Source organism: Centroberyx gerrardi, chromosome 2, assembly GCF_048128805.1.
Source record: "Centroberyx gerrardi isolate f3 chromosome 2, fCenGer3.hap1.cur.20231027, whole genome shotgun sequence".
Classification (NCBI taxonomy): Eukaryota; Metazoa; Chordata; class Actinopteri; order Beryciformes; family Berycidae; genus Centroberyx; species Centroberyx gerrardi.
The window spans coordinates 13,233,271-13,254,813 of NC_135998.1; the positions used below are offsets into that span (position 1 = coordinate 13,233,271).

Sequence of the window (21,543 nt, forward strand, 5' to 3'; positions counted from 1 at the left end):
ACAAAGTATTGTGCAGTTGTTGACAACAGGACAAAAACATTAAAGACTGGTTTCATATTTGAGTTTCTTACTGTGATTGTGTGAGAAGCCAAGCTGTATTGTTGCCTACTGTGAATGAGGAGTATAATTAACATAATTTTCCTAAAGGTTGTAGCTCCAGTGATCATCCCAGGACTCGTACACCCTCACACCGACACACACACACACTCAACTATTCTGGGATTATCCTCTGCAACAGGTGGATTGGGAGGTACAGAAACCAGACAGCAGCCATACAGGTTTAGCACAACAGTTGAAGCCCAACAGTTACTTTGCATAGTTGAGTAGTCACTGGAAATAAGAGAAACATCAAGTCTACTACGGCATATATGCTATTAGTTTAACTGTTAACATCACGCCAATTACTATACTTGGTTACAATAATATTCCTTTTTCTGTAACACACTGCCCGACACCTTACTCCTAGAGGCTTGTAGTACGCAGACGTTAATTTCTGAAACCATGACTGAGCGGTGGGACGGTGACACTCTGGAATCAACAATACATCACACAGCAGCTTTAAGTCAAAACCACATGTACTTTAATGCACCATGAGACACTCAATTCCACAGTCTGCATTATAAATCTTATTGATCATCTTGCTCAGCAGATTTTCACACCGATTTCAGCTAGCGTGTTAGCATTAAAGATTTGGCTCTGAGTGTTGGAGACATTATCAAGGGGACTTTGAGGTGGCAGCCTAATAAATTGGACAAGGATGTCGGGAAACACCAGAATACAAAAGTAAAACATTGAAACAAAATCTCACACAATTCAAAACACAAGCTCATCTATGGCCTGCTTGTAAAATAAAAACGTTTAACATGTCGGATTCCCTTTTGGCCGGCGAAGACAACAACCAAAAGTGACAATGAAAATCAAAGCGATATGGTATAAGGAAGAATAATAAAGTCAAGTGCTTCAAGAATACCACCTCCACCTCTTTTTAAACACTTTCTGTTTTGAAAGAGAAATATAAAGTGCAGGACACATTCAGATGCAGAGAGCTCCTCTCTGCATACAAATATAAAAGTCTCTTTGTGGAGATCTCAGCCCTTTTTTCCCTCCATATTGGTGCTTTGTATCTTCTACTGACGTGTTGATCCCAGAATCAAGAACTTTCACCAACACATCATGTATAGCAGTCTTTACACAGAGCACTTGTATAAGGAAATTGGCGGTTGTGATGCGGCTTGAAATTCTGTGTAAAGTTGGCAAGCCGGTAGAAAGGACGATTAGGTTAGCCCTACTCTGGCCCACCATTCAACCTAAAAATAGCCCGTCCAGACCCAGTCAATCTTGTATGTACGGAAAGATGAAAAAATTGCCATAGTCACCATCTGGTGTAAATACTGTTAACTGTACTCAAGGTGGTTATTTAACTTGCTGGCTGCAACTTGAAGCGTGCATTATGTCAATTCCATGGTGAAATAAATTCTATGGGATCATAACTCGTTAGTGGATTAATAATAGCCAAGAACGAAGAGGGTTCCTGCCTCCCATAACCCAACAGCTCTTAACCCCTTTACACCTTACATTACCATGTGTCTTGTATCCAGATAGTATCTGGATATGGATTATTTGCATTTACACCTAACATTAAAATTGCGTCTGAAAACTACACACATAAAATTGATCTTGCGCCTCACACAATGCAAATTTGCACCAACTGGGTGCTTTCTCTTGCAATAAATGCCAAGTTATTAATCTTGTCTTATAAGCTTTACCTCGTGGATATTACGGCGCTTGTAACATAGCATGCAATATTGTTTTAGTTCACAATTTGTCTTTTTGCCATATTTCAAGGCTGTTAAGTAAGCTGAATCAGCTGCTGAATCATTTCTATCACAGAGTAGGATTTTTAAAAAAAGCCAATACAGCCAAATGCACAACAACATTTACTTTTGATAATATACTGTATGTCTTATTGTGTAGTTGTATGTGAATTTGAAATTCTGTTTTATTGTGGCCACTGTGGCCAAATACATCTCTGATGTCTTCAAAGGTGGTTTGTGTCTCGGGGGAATCTATACATGGACTTTAACAAAGCTAAACACAATTTAGATTAAATCTGAATGCCAAAGATGCATGTTAATGACAGATGTAAAGGAGGTTTAAGTTTTACTTCATCTGAACTTGGTTACTATAAGCCTCTCTCCAGACAACACTAAAGAATAATTTTTAGAAAACATCAAAACCACCCTTGTCCCATCTTTGCCAAGACAGACAGGCAATGAATGGCCATAAGGCTTTCGTGAATTGCCCCACTGCCAAGGCTTCGATACGCACTGCCCTTCCTGTGCGTGTCATTCTAGCAAAGTATTCAGCCCAGAGCAAAGGCCAACATGGCATTGGTAATAACTCCCATTCTTCATTTATAAAAGCAGAGTTATAGGATAACTTATCCATTATACTTACTTTTTGAACTCAGGTTCTTGTTATACTCGCTGGAAACTCTACATGGTCTTCCTGGCTCAACAAGGAATGGCAATAAATATGTTAAACAGCTGAGAGTCACGAAATACTAGCCAAAGTTGAGCAGCTAACACCAGCTTATAACTAGCATCTTCAGCAAAACTAGGATCTTCTAATAGCTGTTTTGTCTCTTTTGTTTGCTTTAGACAACAATGAGTCAGCTAACTGGCTGGCCACCCACACATTTTGCATTGCTTATTCTGGCCTCCTGGTACCCAAACTACGAGACTGTGTGGAACTCCTCACATCGCCTGCTGCTCACAGACAAAACTTGCTGCCAAACAAATAGACTGCAAACTTCCATTCCTCTTGTATCAGCCTTGCAGGAGTGTCGGCCATCTTTCACCTCCTACGACTTGCACAGAAATCTATGGAATTTACACCTGCACCGAGAGTGAGGACGGTAGTGAAGCATGGGATGAGGACATGGAGAGCAGTGGTGAGCCTGAAAGAGCAGGATACTTCAATTTTACATTTTAATCCAACCTCTATACAGTTCTGGGCTGTAATTTCATTCTATCCTGCCTAGTTGCAGCTGTGGTTGGTGGGAATACAAGTCTCAATTGTGTGCTAAACAGATTCAACATCACACCATCCAACACACTTTCAAACAGACAAACTGCTCTGTGCTCACTGGCACGTAGCCAGCAAGTTAGCTAGCCAGCTCAATATGGCAAAAAAGAAAGGCTTAAGCACTTCTTATTAGGCCTGACACCAGCTCAGTTGTCAAAGAATATTTGGCAATTTGCATCAGCCAAAATATGGATGCATGGACAGGCTAACAGAGACTTTGGACAGTCACTGAAGGGTCACTTGTTTTCTGACTTTTAAGTCAATGGTAAAAGCGTTTACCACAACTCTCCTGAGAACAGGATACGTGCAAAACCTCAACATGCATTAGAATTCAGCAGGACTTTAGCAGACGTTGAGACTAAGACTCCAAAATTCAGTTTTTAAGTTTAACAAAATCCATGTGCATTTGCGTTGAATACTTGCAGACAGAAGTGATAGATTTACAATGCAAAAATGCACCGAGAGCCAAGTTTCAAACTCTTTAGGGAGAGAGACGGCCCCTTTAATCCCAAACACAATGTCACAGCTTCACCTACAGGAAGCCTGTATTCTGAGCATGCTCAGAAGCACCTGTTCATGTGAGCAATTTATTTTTTCCTTTTTTTTCCAAATTATTCCACAGGTCGTACCCAACCAACAACCACCTTCTCTCCATATTACAGTAGTTATATGGGACCTGTAGACACATGGCCAAGCGATTCATTATTTTACTTCAAGACACTCTGCTGGACTAAATGTCCCACTCTAGCAGTAGAGTATACTGTATCAACTTGCTACATGGTACATACTGTATAAAAATGTTCAGCCATTGATTTGTCATATTATTTTCTTCATGTTGAGCAACCAGTCAGTATGCGTCATGGCTGATGAAGGTGCCCAGCATAGACATCCACCAGCCTGAGTCTTATTTCAGAGGTGGGATTTGATACCTAATTGAATATTTCCCAGAGAACTTTGTTTTATTATTCTTTCTGTTGTCTGGTTTGTGCATTCAAGTCGGTCATTCTTTATCTTTCACATGTGGATGTTTCTTTCTTTAGGAAGAAAAACAAAACAGTGTTATCTGGAGACAGGCTTATAGGATAGTAAGATCTATTATTCTCCATTTGTAAAACCGGGGTTATGGCACAACCGGTCCATTTAGCTAGCAAAAACATTGCAGGAAGCAACTAGCCAGAGACCAACCACAGTCACGAAATAACGGCAACAGGTTTGCTTATCCGCAAGAGATACATCGTCATAAGAGATACATTGTTCTGGTTCTCCTGTGCAGTGTAAAGATGAAATGCAGTGTAAAAGTTGACAAAAGAATGTCAGTGAAAACTGATCATGCTTCTATTCATCCCTGCTCTGGACTGGCGTTTGGAGCCTGGTGAGCTGTATAAAGAGGGCTTATGACTCAGGTTGTTCCTAAGGTAATGTGGGAACGGTGGAGAGGGCTGGAAGGGAGGGAGGGAGGGAAGGCGGGGGGCTGACCCCACATTCGCTAGGAGGTCTCCATCATGCGTATATCATCTGTTTCTGTAGTGTCGTCTTTTGTCCACCGCCCCGTGCCGGTCCACAGTCCGGCTTCTAGACAGCGCTTCACGTGATACTCTGCCACCTGGTGGAGGGAGAGAGAGACGGGAGGGGTCATAGTTATTTAAGAGGTTCAATCCCAGACAAAAACAATTCACAGGTGAGGATGAACATGCATATCAAAATCAAAAACAGGTTTGAATGGAGGGAGAGAGACAGAGAGAGTCAGTGAGAGAGACAGAACCGAGGGGATTAACCTACTGTTCCCTAGACAGAGGATTACACTGGTTACATAACTGCACTCTGCTGTTGCTTCTTCAACATTTCATTGGCTCAAATCTGAGCTGAATCTAAAATTTCGAACCTGGATTCACAAAATTCTCTCTCCTTACGCTTTTCCTTAAAATGAAACAAGTTTGCGAGGGCATAAACTTGTTCTCAGAGTTACTGACTTCGAGTTCAATTTGAGTTTGAGGTGCAGAGAAATGCTACAGTGAGAGAACTGTACAACTGCAGCAAGCAGGACCAGGACTGCCAAGCTTCAGCCTCAACAGTCTGAGTTCAGATTCCTGGCTAGATATCTTCCCCATGTGGGAGAAGAGGAGGCGGTTTTGTTTCTGTTCTCAGTAGTTGTTTGGCAGCTAGTCAGGCGGCTGTGGGGCCAGCAGAGGGGGGCTGCTTCATTTTTTCACTCTTACAAAAGGCTTTCATACTAAAGATCTCTGCACAGACTCTTAAGTTTGAAAATGCAAGAAGAACCTGCAGAGTATGCCATTTTGGAGAGTTTCATGTCTGCACTTCATCTGAATATTATAACTATTCTTGCCTCAAATGTAAATCTCTTTAGTGTCTGCAACTAGTTCAGAATGCCATATAAAGGCTTTCAACTTGTATTAGAGATTATGTAACTCGGGGCTCCAGAGTGGGACCACTTGTTTGCACCACTGAAGTTTTTCTTTGGTTGCATCAGTGGCAACTCTCTGAAATTTGGATTCATATTTTTTCCCCAAGAAAAAAACAGGCAATTCTTTGTGTTTTCTAAAGCTATTTTAGAATGTAGGCGATTTCTGGTAAAGGCTAGTCCATTTCAGAGCGGCACAGCTGGTAGAGCTCCATTCATGCAACTGGGAAAAATAATTATGGGATATAATAATGGGAGAGTGGGAATTTTCTGTGATATCCGAGTTGCTGAGATGCGACCTTTAGGGGACAGAGATCATGGACGCCATATGAGTAACTGATGGTAAAAGTATATTATCTTATTGTTTGGAATTTTATATAAATAATCAATACAGAACAAACATACAGTGATTAAAACATCGATAACATGCCTGATGCACATTTTCTCCTCTACACTCTGCCACTGTAGCACAAAGTAAGTTCTGTGCTGCTTGATTTCAGCCACCAAAAAACATACTTTATTACAGAGTCCATTTTGTTAATATTTCAGACCAACTCTGACTGTCTGGGATAGACCTTTGGTTAAAAACAAATGTGAATTCGCTGGTATAAAGAGAATATGAAGGAGGCTGCCTAATATAGCCAACTTCATTACCTTCACATTGCACATTCTCTACATTTACCAACCTGATACAGCACAATGACACAGTCTTGCATAACAAGACTAATTTCAATGGGCAACATATTTCAATCAACAAAGCATTAATAACTGTGTGTGAAGCAGTTCCAGGATGAAAATACTGGTGCCACCAAATGATCAGCTGGTGCCACAGACTACAAATGTTGGTGGTACCAGTGGTACCATATATACTGTATATGAAGCCCTGTAACTCATTTTAGCTACTTACATTAGTGTCAAGTTGGATTTAGAGTTCATTTTAAGATGTCATTGATTGCTTTAAAACAAAAAGCTTGGGCAAAGCTTATACTACAGAGCTTTTAATTTTATATGTACAGAAGTTTAGTCTTAGATCTACAGACAAGGTCATTTTGACTATTCCAAGGTCTAGACAGAATAAAGAAAAAAAAGTGATCAAGGTCTTCAATCAGTGCATGAGCACTCATTTTGTAAACATGTTTAATAGTCTCATTGCCCTCTAGCATTGTTGATTTGTTTGGAGTTGAATATAATATGAGTTTTGCTGAGCAGGTCTCTATAGGCCACAAGTAACAGTTGTGCTTCTGGTTTGAATTTGGTTCACTTTGATGTCACTGATCTGTTGGACAGCCTTTCAAGTTTGTATTAATATTTGTGAAATTGTATTCAATTACTGTTATTTAGTCTTATGCAATTTTTGTTCTGTTGGGAGAGCCTCAATGGAGCCGTCAGTGCAAATCTTCACTTGCATCGGATGGTTTTGGTGATATGATAAAGAAAAATAATATGAATAAATGATTATGCTATGACTGCTATGACTCTGCAACCTGGTGCGTAGCCTCCCATTTTTTCCTGCTCTTCTCCACTCCTTTTCTGCTGCTAATTTAAGATTTTCAGGTTTCAGATTTTCTCCTCTGCATCACCCATTGAACATCTATTGTCAGTTGATGTCTTGCTGTTGCATCAGCTAAAATGCAGAGGCTGGCCAAAAATGACACTGCATGGAAACAGCACATGTGCCTGTATGAGTGAAAAAACCTTGAACTACAGACAGAATACAAGTGATGCGTCTGCAACATGAGGATCCTATGTTTAATATAGACTTTAAATTTAAGAGATACTACTGCTTAAATGGTGCTATATAGTGATACAAGCCAGTTTCATTTAAAAGAAAGATTGGTACCATAGCTGAATTGTGGATCTTCATAATTATTACTGAAAAAAAGAACCTTCTCTCACCGGTTTTCAATATCTTATTCATTCTGCTTATGCACATTTTATTAGTGGGGAATTCATTTTTGATGTGTGCATGTCTTATTTAAGAGCTGTTTTCTCTGTAACAGACAGTATTGAGTATTAGTTAATAAAGCCATACGACAGAAAAGTAGCCTAACAGTGTTACAGCGCTGCACTTGCATTGGCAATCTGAACTCATTTCCACAGTGAATGTCTAAGTAAGACAAGTAAGTAAGTAAGTAAGAAGTCCAGCTGACTCAAAACACTGACATAATTAACATCCCCAGTATAGCTGAAGGGTATGAAACAGGTTTATCTACAAAGTTGGCTGACACTGCAAGCATGAGACACAACACATATATATGGTTAAAGCTACACTCTTTGGTGGCACCTGTGGCCGCAAGTGGTAAGTGATCAGTGTTATTTTGACCTCCAATTCCCAAGAATCATTCCCCGTCGCTTTATAGTGACGTCACCTACCTACAGAAACAGTCAGAGAAACGCATCACTTCATGTGTGTGAGAAGATTTCCTGACACTAGTCGTGCCTGACCATAGGGGCTGGAATGGGACAAAGTAGGGGGGCTCATGCAGCACTGATGAGGGGATTTCTCTTGAGCCCCAACACATTACTTAGATAGGAAATATGCCAAAATTTTATCTCGAAAAAGTTACATAATATAGCTTTAAATGTTGCATTTGAGTCTTAAATATGGTTTCAGAAGTCTTACAAACATAGATGTTTCTCTTTGCAGTTATTTTCTAGTAAGAGATTTTACTGGTTGTGCAGATATATACTGTTTTTTTGTTTTGTTTGTTTTTACTCTTCAGGCTCATTTGAGGACCAAACTGGTCTTAAATTTTATTTGCACTGGCATTAAAAAAGTTCTTAAAAAGTTTCAATTAAATTTTCAGAAACCTGTAGTCACCATCTTTAAACCCTGAGCCCAGTATTGTGTATCAAACCAAACCGCTGAATGTATTGTTATATCTCCAAAGATTTACCCATTCATTTTTACACTCTAATTAAGCCAGTTCACAGGACAAATGCGACTACACCTTTTTGGTGTTTTTTGGGTATAGAAAAATAAAGGAGAGGCAGCAAATATGTGGATATAGTGATATTCACATATTGTGACAATGAAGTCACCATGAAAGAAAACAAAACCAATGTGCTCTCACCTAAAAATCCTCCATCCAGCAGAAGAACTTTTGGGAAATCACATTTAATGCAAGCCTTTCTAGTTTCATATACCAGAAGGTTATTATGCAACAGCTCAATGGTGCCATCTTACAGCTAGTTGGGGTAACTGCAACAGTCTGTGTCTGTTCAACTGATAAAGTGTCAATAACATCCTTTAACAGTTATTTCATATAAGACATATTTGTCACTAGGTAAATTTAATATCGCCCAATCCTACCTTCCAAAGTAATAAAATGTGCATTTTGTTTTAGTATTCAGTAATACCTGTGGATTCATGGTGCTGAGAACATTCTGTAAGATCTGCATATCTTGCAGCTGGAAGGCTGCCTTCAGTTCCTACAAATAGATAAACAATATTTTTTTTACTACTATAGCATATTTGTCACACCAGTATCAGTCTCATCTGCACAGAAAGCAAAATTCAGCAAAAATTACTATACAACTATCCATCTCGTTAAACCTCTTTCTCATTCTGTTCAGACAGTTCACCGATCAGCAGTGATTTGACATATTTACTACAACCACCTGGAGCATGATTACTCCCAACTGTTAGGAGTCAACTTGATGTCAGATGAGGAATAAGCAGCACATCTCACTCACTCTGTAATTGCAACATCATTACAGTATGTGGTGGAAAATACAAGACTAGAGTTTGCTCTCAGTGGGAAGTTCAAAAGATATGGGCTACTGCTGCAGGTAATTTACATAAATACACCAGTTTGAGACAAAAGGCACACTGGCACTCTGAGTTCAAATTGTATTTTTGTGATCGGTAGCTTTTGAGAAAAACAAGTTCAAGGTCTGTACCAGATTGGTTGCTATGGTAACGGCTGTTGACATGGTGCAGGCTTATCCACCCTCATTTCCATCGCTCAAGAGGAAGAGCAGATGCACTGGGGTTAATGCCCGTTTGTGCACACAGAAGACTTAACTTCAAAAATAAAAATTGACCATCTTTGTTGATATCTGTTGCATGAAAATGAGTGTGAAGGAAGAAAGGTGTGATGGACGGAGGTCGTAACTGCTGATATGCAGCTTTGCTTCCCGCAGCTGCCCTCAGCTTGGCCTGAAACTCTTGGTGCCAATGATGATCAGTTTTGAAATACACAAGGGGCCTCATATATAAATGATACAGATGCACAAAAATGTGGATGTGGGATATGGTGACACTTAACAGTATAGGAAGGCTAATGCCAAACAAACAAACAAACAAAAAAACACTTGTACATTGCACCTGACATTTCTGTCCACTGTAAACCAACTCATATTGGCAGAATTGATATTGGTCCTAACATATTCAGAGAGTTTTAGGGTGGGAATTATTGCCTCCATGGGTTGACCTAAATTGTTGACCTACATGGTCTGTTGCCTTTGAAACCCTGATAGTCACCTAAGCTACGCTACGTGCATTTCAGACACTGTTTCATTTAAAATTCAGTCATTCTAATGCTTGTGCTTACAGTGCTATACATAATATTCCTTGAAGATGTAAAATTCCTAGAAGAACTGTAAGAATGTATTGATAATAACTACTTAACCACAATGACTTCACCCCAGCGTTTGTGGCGATATTGAAATTGCTGCATTTAGGGTGCGTTATGTTTGCTCTTCATGATGTACAATTATTTCTTTGGCACTTTTGGTAAACAATGGTAGACTTTTGCTATTTAATTATTTAGATGTCATGCCAATTATCTGGCCCTTGATGTGAGCACTGCAGCACTTACCGTTGCCTTCACTTTTTTACCCATTTTCAGTCATAATGATAATAACATCATGTTTACTGGACTTACAGTTAACCTCATCCACATTTAGCAGCCAGCAAAGTCTTTGTTAAGCTTGTTCACATTTGCATAAATTCCCAGCCATTTATGATTTATAACAAAACAAACATGCATCCGAGTGGCGTATGCAGCATTTTATAAATCTGAGAATATCTGTGTGTTTATACCTTTTTGCTTACACAGCCATTTATTTGTGAACCTACACAAAGTTTTATTCATGAGGCAACAGGTCTCACCCAATATGCCACTGGAAAAAAGCACAGGCAGATTTTAACTGAAGACATAAGTTTACCAGGAACACTTACTGGAGGTAACGAGTCCAGGACTTCTTTGGGGTCAAGCCTGCAGCGCGTGCCGACACTCTCTTTGGGTGTGTCCCCTTTAGACTTGACTGTGTACTCTTTCACTCTGTGTTTGAAGGCCTCGAGCTCTGATTGGAAGACATCTAAGTAGCCCTCTTGTCCTGCCTAGACACACACAGCAAAAAAGACAACAATATTAGGAACACTCTACACATCTATTGGGAAACAGCAAACTTTAGTATATCTGGCCTTATCCGACATATTTCCTATTAAACAGGCATTTTAATTCCCTATTTCCACAACAAAAATGGCAAAATCCAAGTGAAAAAAGTAATTTTGTTCTGCACCACCAAGATATTTTTAACTAGCTGACACAGGGATAAAATCAGGAAAACACAACAAAAGCAAAAATAATGGAAGGCAAGCAGAGAAACAAGAGATATCCTAATGAAATTAAGGTGATATCTGTCCCCAAAATCCTTGGCAAAAACTGAAAGCTCAGGTGAAAAAAACCTTAAAAAAACAAAACCAAAAATCACATTTCCCATTATAGTGTGCACCCAGGGGAGACCCCTGGTTTTGTAGAGCTGTGTAGATGCACAACAGATTTATCTGTAAGCAATGCAATAACTTCAAGTACTTTCAGACTGACTGGCTGAAAGTGCTTTGTCACTGACATCCAGACCTTGGCCATACAGTATTTGCAAAACAGTATTTATCTTAAACAGCTTTGAGTAACACATGGTTGGGAGTTTCCCAATCAAGACAGTTGAGTGTCAGGTATGTCGTCCATCACAAACAAATATACTGGACTGACTTTCAAATATGCTGGTAAAGTCTAAAGTCTGTTGTACTCAATATTCTGTGTGTCAAACCCCAGCCCTCTGGCACCTGAATAGACCAAAATAAGCCATAAAAGGTATTAGCAAATACTATTTAACCCAGGCCTGTTTATATCTAGTCTTTCATTTATGGTGAACCTCTTTTAGATGTTACAAAGATCCTTTTCCAGTTGGTGCACATACAAAAAAGTGCTACTTTTACTTTTGTTTTTTGAGCTGAGATGGACCAGAAAATATGTTAAATCTTTGTTTATTTTGTATTTCAATCTGAGTTAATGCTTAGTTTAGCACAAAAGAACATCCTAAAAACCTATCACTCAATGTTTTCTCCTGAGTAACATCTCTAGTGGTGAGCTAACATAACTGAAAACAAAATTTTACTTCCACCTAGCATACAGTAAACTACAGTGAATTACACCCACAGGTGTCTAGAGCCCAAATCATACTAGTCACATGATGATGCATGCATTGCATTTCTTACCAACATGTGACACAGCTATTAACAAACCTAATTAGCTGTTGCTGTCCTACTGGGTTAAGTAGAAAAATTAGGGTAAAGTAGGGTAAATGAAATAAATACATAAAATCGAAATAAATTTGGCATTTACATCATGTTGAACTGTAGTAATCTAAATATATTTTGTGAAGTCCAAACAGTGATGTGGTGAAGGCATTTGACATAATGTGGCAGCTTGCCTGCAACGTTCTCTTCTATGGTCCTGGCCCTTTTTCTAACATTTGACTTTGTGACAGTGCTATTAAATATTGTGCCGTCATGGCAGAAAACACATTTATGTTATATTTGTACCTGTAGCCTGGTTCCAGACTCCTGAATCACATCCCGCCCACTCTTTAGATTTTGTCGAGTGATTCAGAGAGTCTGGTGTTGCTCTAGTGAACGGCTTGTACTCGCTTGGAGAAACAATCAAGCCTATCAGGGCCTTGATGGGCGGGACTAAAATTTGAACCATTCGTACAATGTTTTCTCATTGGCATTTCAGCAGAATAATATTTGTTGAAATCACCCCCTTAACCAACATATTGTCTTTGCAATATGTTAACAAGGAGGCAATCTCATGCTGAATATTGTAGTGGGAACAAAATGGCCATTCAGTCTGAATATCAGGCTAACCAAACTTTAGGGTAGGGCTGCATAATTAATATAGACTCTGGAAAGTTATCTTACATCACCTCCCTGCATACTATATTATGAAAGAATAGTCCAAGGCTATGATGTTACAGCAGGAAAGTGTATTTTTTTTAAATTATATTTTCACTGCAGAAACGTCACAACTTCCAGCAGCTATATATAGCGCACAACTTCAGCCAGCAGTGTAGTGTCACTTGAGAAGCTGCGTTTACCATGATCAGATTCCTACATATTTTGCTGGCATTTAAGTTGATGGGTGAATATACTCCAAATACCCAGAAATAGAGCTTGGTGTACTATTGATCAGACACATGCTATTCAACAACCTTGTCCTTACTTTGGCTTTGTGGAAGAACTGTCTGAAGCAGCCTCTGGGGTCCTGCTGGGAGTTTGAGGCCATCTCCAGGATGAACTGCATGGCTACGGCTTGGTGGGCCACCTGCTCCATCAGCGCCTCTTTCTACAGGAGACAAAACACAGAAAACTGGGTTGAGAGTTTAGCCTCTTGTTTAGCCTCAGTTTAACCTCTTAAACCACTTCAGCTGGCCAGACCATAAACCTCTGATATTCAGAGTTTTTTATGTTTTTACTATGCCAATCTTCAAAGTCATCTCTCTTCAGTAATATATAAATGTGTTATAGTGCCAATTATTTACGAGCCTAAACTTTGTTTTTACTATGCCAATCTACAAAGTCATGTCTCTTCAGTAATATATAAATGTGTTTATAGTGCCAATTATTTACGAGCATAAACTTTGACTGGAGTGTCAATGAGCATGCGTTTGTAGCGAGGTTGTGAAAGAGTCATACCGAAAATGTAAGTGTGCTACATTAATATTATGGCTGTCACCACAATGGCAGATCCTGTACTTTCATTCTATATATAATACTTGCATATTGTATGACACCGCATTACTTTCACATTAGTTTCAAAATATATATTAAAATGTGCAAATTAGGGCCCACATATGGGATTAATAAAGCAGCTGAGGCCATTCCTTTACTTGGAAGTTGCATTTTGAATGAGTAAAGAAATACCTGATATTGAGCACTGTGCAGTGTTAATATGTATGTGGTACAGTAAGTCAGTGTGTGCATGTGTTTGTGTGGCCATCTGCAACACTGAAAAAAGGTGAAGTGCTTTCTAACCCCTTCTTGCTGTAGTCTGAAACACCAGAGGATCAGGTAGTTGGCCGTCTCCTCACAGATGAGCTGAGGCAGTTCTGACAGGAACCGCTGACTGTCATCCCATCTCCGCAACATGCCTGACAAACACATACAAAGCATATAAAGCTGGATATAACTCTGTCCAGATGGGGTTAATATTACAGGACAACATGGGTAACTAATAATTCATAGCCTTAAACATTTCTGATTTCAGTGAAGAGGACAAATATAGTACAATATTATATATTAGTCATTATTATATAATAATGACTAAGGAGGCAATTCATTTCCGTACCATGTCGCACACTACTTACGCCTACAACTTTTCAACACAGGAAGAAAATTAAAAATAGTCAAAACGCACAACTGACGTGGAAGTTGCCTTGCTGGCAAGTGGTAATTGGTAATTTGGATTTGATTCAAGCCATGCTAGAATTGACAGAGTACTGGGAGTTTGCTGATAAACAGGTAGGTATTTTGTCCTGTAACCATTACTCAAACAGGAAAGTGCGCTGTGATGAGACTTAAATCATTCAATTATGCAGGTGAAAATTACATCACCTGTTTTCCTCCAGTGAAACTACAGGGTCTACAACAACCTTTCAGCCACAAGTTTTCCAATGTTTGAATTTTAAAGAAGATCCTATTTTTTTTATTGAAAATAAACTAAACTAAACACAGCCTTGCTTACCATTAATTGGACAGTATTCTTGATTTGGCCGTTTTGATTCGGTGTCATACTCACCAAAATGCCTGAGCTCTTGCTCATACTTTGTGAGAAACGTCTTGCATTTGTCCTGATCCATTTCTACAGGTTTATTTTGGACATTGATGATGCTCTGGAAGAGAGAGAAGATATGCACTGACTGAATGTTAATAATATCACAACACAGTCATGTGAAGTGGCCTTAAACAGACACCCAATCAGATGCTGCATTAAACTGCTTGTACTAATCAGAAGATACCTCCAATGATTCAACATGAAAACATATTAACAGTACAAGACACATGATTTGGGTGAAATTCCACCCTAATTATTTTGTACCATACAAATGAAGAAGAAAGGTGAATGTCCCACCTTATCCCATCTTCTTTTTCTTATGCATTCTGGGAGTGCCCAGTCAAAATAGAGAAACTAGAAGGCACTCATTAGAGCGCAAACCTCCACCAACGCTTAACAATTATCCAACTTGCAAAGCTGCAGCGTCCCTAACGGTTTATGTTTGTCTTCCAGGTTTGGTTTTCCAAGAAAATAGCATGTAAATACAATGCTTTCTAGTAGTCAACTTGGAAGTCGGTTCTAGTGATGTCGGATCTCCCCACCAGGACATGAACGCAGCAACAGTTATGGCTAATTAGTTCAAAAAATCTGGAACCGAGTGTCTGCCAATATACATGATGACCATCAAACCCCAAAACTCACTTTATCATGACATTGAGAGTCCTCTAATTTTCCACCTTTGTGTTATGTGTGCCAAAAAACACCCAGATGTGACAAAAGCCCAAGTGTTTGCAGTTACCTTATCAAAAACGTCCCAACTTCCGACAGCTCCAAGTACAGGGCTGCGGCTGGGGTCCTGACCTCCCAGCATGCTCTCTTTGCGGCGCCACTCCTGCTCCGTGTGTGTGAGCTCTGTGGGACAGGCCAAAGTTCGGGCACGTTCCTGCTCCAGGGACTCTGAGCCATGGACCCCTAGAGAACATAGCTGGTCCTGGGCCTCCGCCAGACTCCAGCTGGACACGATGGAGGCCTTCACACAGCGCTGCTGGCTCTGGCAGAGGGACGCCATGGCACTGTCACTAAGGTGGGACGATGTTGACTGACGTGGCAGGGAGGCAAAGAGAAGGGGAGGGAGAAACAGAGGGGCAGAAACATGAGAGACTGAAGTTAGAACTGAAAAGTCATTCGTCATAACAAGAGAAGACTTAACCTTACATACATTTACTGACAAAGATCCTGGTTTGTTGTGCTTTGTGTAATCGAGGGCAGGAAAATGATTTTCCTCATCCACCAACCATCGTGGCTGGTACATCCCAAAAATTCACCAGTCACTTTCACTTTTTCACCAGTCAAATTTGAGTTTTAGAATAGAATAGGGCCTCCAAAATAATGGTTGAGCTGCATTTGGAAGAGCTGGAGAGTAGTAAATAATAATAAACGTTTAATAGCACTTATCTAAAAGCAGAGTTAGTGCTTTCAAAGAAGGCATAAAAACAAGAATAGTTAACTAAAAGAGGAGGAGAGAAAAAATAGGAAACACTTTCAAAAGAAAAGGTTTAAAGGAAAAAATAAATAAAATGAAAACACAACATAAGCAACACAAGGTTAAAAGTGGGTCAAAAAAAGAATCAAAAGCAATTATAAGCAAGTCTATAAAAATGTGTTTTAGAAGTGATTTAAATGGTGAAACTGGATTATCTAGCCTATGTTCCTCAGGCAGGGCGTTCCACAGTGTTGGGGCCCTAATGGCAAAAACACAATTATCTTTAGTTTTGAGTTTAGACTGAGGCTCATAGAGAAGTAAGAGGTCTACAATATGGCTAGGGTCCAGACCTAGCCGTGCTTTATATGTGATCATAAAATCACTTCTATCTAACTGGTAACCAGTGGGGAGATGCTAAAATTGAGGTTATTTGGCAGCAGTTATATTCCTATCCTGCTGCGTTCAGAACAAGCCGGAGACTTGAGAGTGACTTTCTGACTCTGACAGGAATAAATAGCTGCAATAGCCTAAATGAGATTAGATAAAAGCATGGTCATGATCATCTCCAAATCTGTGGAGAATAACAACAACTTCATTTCTGATGTTTCTCAACAGTGTCGGAGGCAAGACTGCACTACTCTCTTAACCCATTCATCTAGTCAAGTCACTGCCAAACCACTCCCAAGTTTCTGGAGTGAAAGAAAGAAAGACCTAGAGAAAGGAAGACCTAGAATCTCCCCAATCATTCTGAATCACAGCCCAACTGTATTAGCTTTCAGCCACCGTGATGACCACACCATGCTGTATTTGGTGCAGGGTGGGGTGAGAGGGCTAAAAATAAAGTAAATGTTGCATCCATCTATCCACAGCCACATATCCAAACACCCTAATGCCGTTTCCAATCAGCAGCCTCTCCACACAGCTGTCAGTGGCTGAGAATATCAAGGACCTGGGGGAATGGGAAACACACTGTGTGCCTCACTGTGGCCTCTGATCTCATCCACCACCCCGCATACAGGGATGATCTCAGGAATGCCTTGACAGCTTGTTTCAGAGACTGTAGCATGACTGTACCACCCGATGACAATGTAAACGACTTGCTAACATTATGGCATTTATTAGAAGTGGAGTTGAGCTTTCACTTCATTAAAGTACCCCTGGGCTAACATGACTACAGTCTGTTTTCTGCAGGCTTGCTACTGATGTTTCGCCCTGAAACGTGAGCTGCCCACTCCCAGTTGACTGGCAGGGAAATTACTGCTAAAGTGAAAGTTGGCAACGAAAAAGGAGCTTCCAAAACAGACACTAGCTTTTGCACCCAGCTAACCTGCTCCCAACAGAATGATCTCCTAACAGGCTTAGCTGGCTTCCACACCGCTACTTCTAACGTGCCAAGTCATTTACATGAACCAAAAGCTACGTCTTGTTCTTACAGAATCGGGTGCTAACATTAGCTGGTTACCTGCTGGTGGGGATAAACAGCACTGGAGCCCCTCGTCGTGGAGGCAGGGTCACCGCCTGGCTCTTCATCGGGGAACGGCGAAGCTCCATTACCCAGCCACTCCATCACTGCTAAATAACTAGCTAGCTAGCTCTACAGTCGGGCTCGCTAGCTAGCTGTTTTCAGACTCAAAACAGTGCAGTCCGATGTCAGCTGTCTGCCACACTTAGGCTTAATCTAGATACCGGTCTGTAAAGTCAGCAGGGCAGGTTGGGGATCTGGTGCTCCCCCACAAGGAGTTCAGCTCCTATGAATAACAACGTAGTAACACACTCCTGCTTCTACAAAGACTCGGTGCGTTTGGGCTAAGAGATGACACCGACCACGTGGTAAACAACTTTGACCACGTGACTCAAATACAGAATTTTTTTTTTGCAACATATTTTCAGTGAAGGAATAATTTACAGTCAGTATTTCAGTGGCCACAGTTATGTAAATTCTGCTATATTAAAACGCAAAATTATTATTTTTTAAATGATACAGTTGTATGTTGGTTGATGAGTAATAACCTCGCCATGTTTCCTTTTTATCAGCAGTATTATTCATGTACTACTTCATGTGGTCTTTACGTGAGCTGAAAAAAGTTGTCCACGTTTTGCACATGCGCAGTGTGACTATCTATTTCTACTTCTGGACTTGTTAACTCACAAAACTATTATAAATTAAAAATATATTGCCATGTAGGTAGATACTTGATATTAATAATGATCTACTGTTAGATCATATAAAATGACAATTTGTTTTTTTTGTCATTGTATGTAGATGTCATTGTATGCGCCGGTGGTGGTTGTAACGGAGCAATTTACATCTTATAGTATCTTTGATGACTGTATGGGTTCCGCAAGCTGCCAAATTAATGAAGTCAGATCTTGAGTCAGATGGGCATCATGGTAAATGAGGTTGTCTATCATGGTGAGGTTTAACTGGGTGGAGGAGATGTTATTTTATAATGATTAAAGAACAATCCCAAGAGAAAAAGTACATTGGAACTGTTTTCAGACATACAGTGGCTACCCTTTACACTTTGAGTCCCTAACAAAGCAGAAGAGGAGGTTACATCTCAAACTATAGCACAATATATACACCTCCTATTATAGCTTATCAAAATTTGCAGATATTGATGACAAATGTATTTTTTGCACTGATGAAACTTTGATACATTTATTCTATGGTTCTCTCTCTATCTCATTCCACCAAGCTTTGGACAGATTTGGAGGGATTTATATGGAGTAAAACTAGTCATCACGTTAAATTGACTGTAAAAGTTACCACAAGTTTTGACCATGATAATATAAATTTGTAAACCTCATGTAGTCTAAATGTAGTTAACATGTTATGTAGTGTAGTCTTATGTATTGCATTGTCCTGTTGCACTGTGGTCCTGAAAGAACTCTATATACTGTGCACTATATGGTTGAATGACAATAAATCTGTTTGACTTGCTTGATCATTTTATTAGGGTAATATCATACACATAAATCTAAATTTCTGAAATCTAAACTGTTTTAAGGTACTTTTATTTGAATGGGAATGTGAGTCTCTCAAGTGTGTAAATATCTGTCTATTAAGTTACATTACTTTTATGAGTAGGCCTATATTTATCCTGAAACAACACTGTCACTATTGTGAGTTGAATCTGTAGTGAATAGCCTACTGATTGTGTAGGAGCCAAATTTAACTTGATAAAGAATTTAACATATTTTTTCTTTTGGTTGATAATTATGAATATCAATAGCTGATGACAGCCTTTTGTCTTTAATAAAGCCACCTCATACCTTTTTTCTTTGAGTCACTTTATTCTTTTTATTCTACAATCAAGTCTATTGAAATCTTGGATCTCATGAAGCCATTACAGATTTGTATTATGTTCAATCCTGGTCATTCAAAAGAAAAAGTTGCTCTGGTCCGCACACCGGAGCAGTAGGTGGCGGTAATGCACCTTAAAGTTGAATGCCAGCCGCGTTTAAAAGCGAAGAAGAAGAAGAAGCAGCAGAAGGGCTTTGAAGAGCAATACATCAAAAGCTCGTCCTGATCTTATCAAAGACACATTGTTAGAGTCAGTTTTCCTTTTGTTTTATTTTCTATTGACAGACAATATAGGCTAATTATAGTGCCACCTACTTCCAGCCTGTGTTTTTGTTTTTATGCTCGTGACGTAGACCTACGACTCTCTAACAAAGATTATGTTCAATATTTTTTTTAATGTAACTTTTACTTGATTTTGAACCGAAATCAGCAGCAGCATCACCTCCGTGGATTCAAGAAGAGTCATCAAAACTGTGAGTAGACTGCATAATACGATGCGTGTTATCTGACAGCTAAGATAGGCCTAACAGATATTATGATTATGTTGTTTACTTTGAATAGGGACATTGGACTGTTCAGTGGCACTACTGTAGCTTCCTGGTCATTCTGGGGTTGAAGGCAATGATAAAGCAGATGAAATTGCTAAATGCACTCTCAGGAAAGAAAACAGAATTGAAGATTTTGATGTAGGGTAAGACCACAAGACTGAGTAGTATAATTAAAGTGGAGATTAGGAAAGCATGGCAAGAAGAGTGGATCAATCGGGGAAAAGTGAGGCATTATTTCACAATACAATAATCTGTTCAAAACCAAAATATTTATAGCTGTTAAACTTCGAGTTGTGGATTAGCCAGTTGCCTAAACGTTATTGGTAAACATCCAGATGGACTTTGTGAATGTAGCACTTCAGAAACAGTGGAGCATGTGATGCTATATTGCAGGAAATATAAGACAGAGAGAGACAAGTTTTATAAAGATCTGACAGATTTAGGGGTTTCTACCTTTTCTTTAAAAACTTTGCTAGGTCGAAATAAGAAACCACCAACTGATAAGCAAAGATTTCGATTTTTACTCATTTTGCACATGACTGGATTGTATCAGAAGATTTCGTGTACAGTTGAAGCACCTGAGGCATTTTTGATCAGTAGAGGGCAGTAATGCACTATTGATGCGTCTAAACGACCATTAATTTACAAGAAGAAGAAGAAGCAGCAACAGCAGCAGCAGAAGAATTTGCTTCCTGCACTAAGCTAGGCGTTTTAACGTTAACTAACAAACTAACAGGAAAGTAGCACATGGTAAGTCCATTCACAACATACATTATAGTTTAAATATTATTCGCTAGTTGATACATTTACTACACCGTTGACTGTCTTTCCTAAAGTGGAAGTGGAAAGATTAGACAGCAATATTGTAACCTAGCACTGAGTTTTTAAGCTAACATGAGTCGGACATTCAACCGAAGAAACAACACCGTCGTGACGTTATGTGCATGTTGGCATTTCGTTGACAAATAAAACCATACGGGATTCTCAGCAAAGGGTGTTATGAGTTGACTGACTCAGACTGCGACTGTTGGTTTACAGTAACAGTCAGCTGAAGCTTGAGAGAGGGTGATGTGTACTTTATTACCGGTAGGTGGAGGTAGAAGACAGCAGTAGATAGTCCTGACCGCAGGCTGTATCCCTCCGCCACCACCACCTGGTAAAGTGCTGTTGCCAGGATGGTGCTGAGTGCCAAAGCCCGCCTCCAGGGCCGCAGACACATAGACAGGGAGAAACAAACAGTCCAGACTTCAGACCTAAAAAAACATCCTCAGCCTCAAATCCAGTCTCAGAGCCAGCTGGCATCTTGCCCCTTCTCAGGCTGCTGTTCCCACAGGTTTCTCTGTGTGTGCGTGTGTGTATGTGTGTGTGTGTGTGTGTGCAGGAATGATAATATCAGCAAAATTGGTTCATAATCATTAGTTGCTCAACAGTGAAAGATTTTTTTCCTGGAGCCCATTTTTTTTGGAACTAGGTCTACAGTTTTCACTGACAGTTTTTTCACTCGGTCTCTCTTTCAGTTACATTTTCAACTCAATAAATTTTATTGGCACAGTGAAATCGTTCTTATATTGCCAAACGCATGTGAAAACTCATTACCATTACCTCTCAACTTAGTTAAAAACAAACATACGCCAACA

General features: G+C 39.6%; 2 protein-coding genes across 3 annotated transcripts in view; one reads left to right on the forward strand and one right to left on the reverse strand.

Annotated features, from left to right (window-relative positions):
- Window positions 1–26: 26 nt before the first annotated feature.
- On the reverse strand, window positions 27–17,819 carry cdc37l1 (cell division cycle 37-like 1). 2 transcript variants are annotated; one of them, XM_071904319.2, is made up of 8 exons: window positions 17,514–17,819; window positions 15,368–15,667; window positions 14,593–14,686; window positions 13,830–13,945; window positions 13,018–13,140; window positions 10,692–10,853; window positions 8,867–8,938; window positions 27–4,690 (listed from the first exon to the last, which is right to left on the reverse strand). In XM_071904319.2, exons 1-8 carry the CDS (start codon window positions 17,616–17,618, stop codon window positions 4,574–4,576), a joined length of 1,089 nt encoding a protein of 362 aa, XP_071760420.2. In that variant the 5' UTR covers window positions 17,619–17,819; the 3' UTR covers window positions 27–4,573. The 2 variants fall into 2 exon arrangements, with proteins under 2 accessions (XP_071760420.2, XP_071760429.2); XM_071904328.2 differs by lacking the exon at window positions 8,867–8,938.
- Window positions 17,820–20,588: 2,769 nt separating this feature from the next.
- exd3 (exonuclease 3'-5' domain containing 3) overlaps window positions 20,589–21,543 on the forward strand; it is a 54,834-nt gene continuing 53,879 nt past the window's right edge. Inside the window, exon 1 of the mRNA XM_071904309.2 lies at window positions 20,589–20,656. The gene's annotated coding sequence lies outside the window, so the exon portion shown is untranslated. The remainder of the gene's footprint in view (window positions 20,657–21,543) is intronic.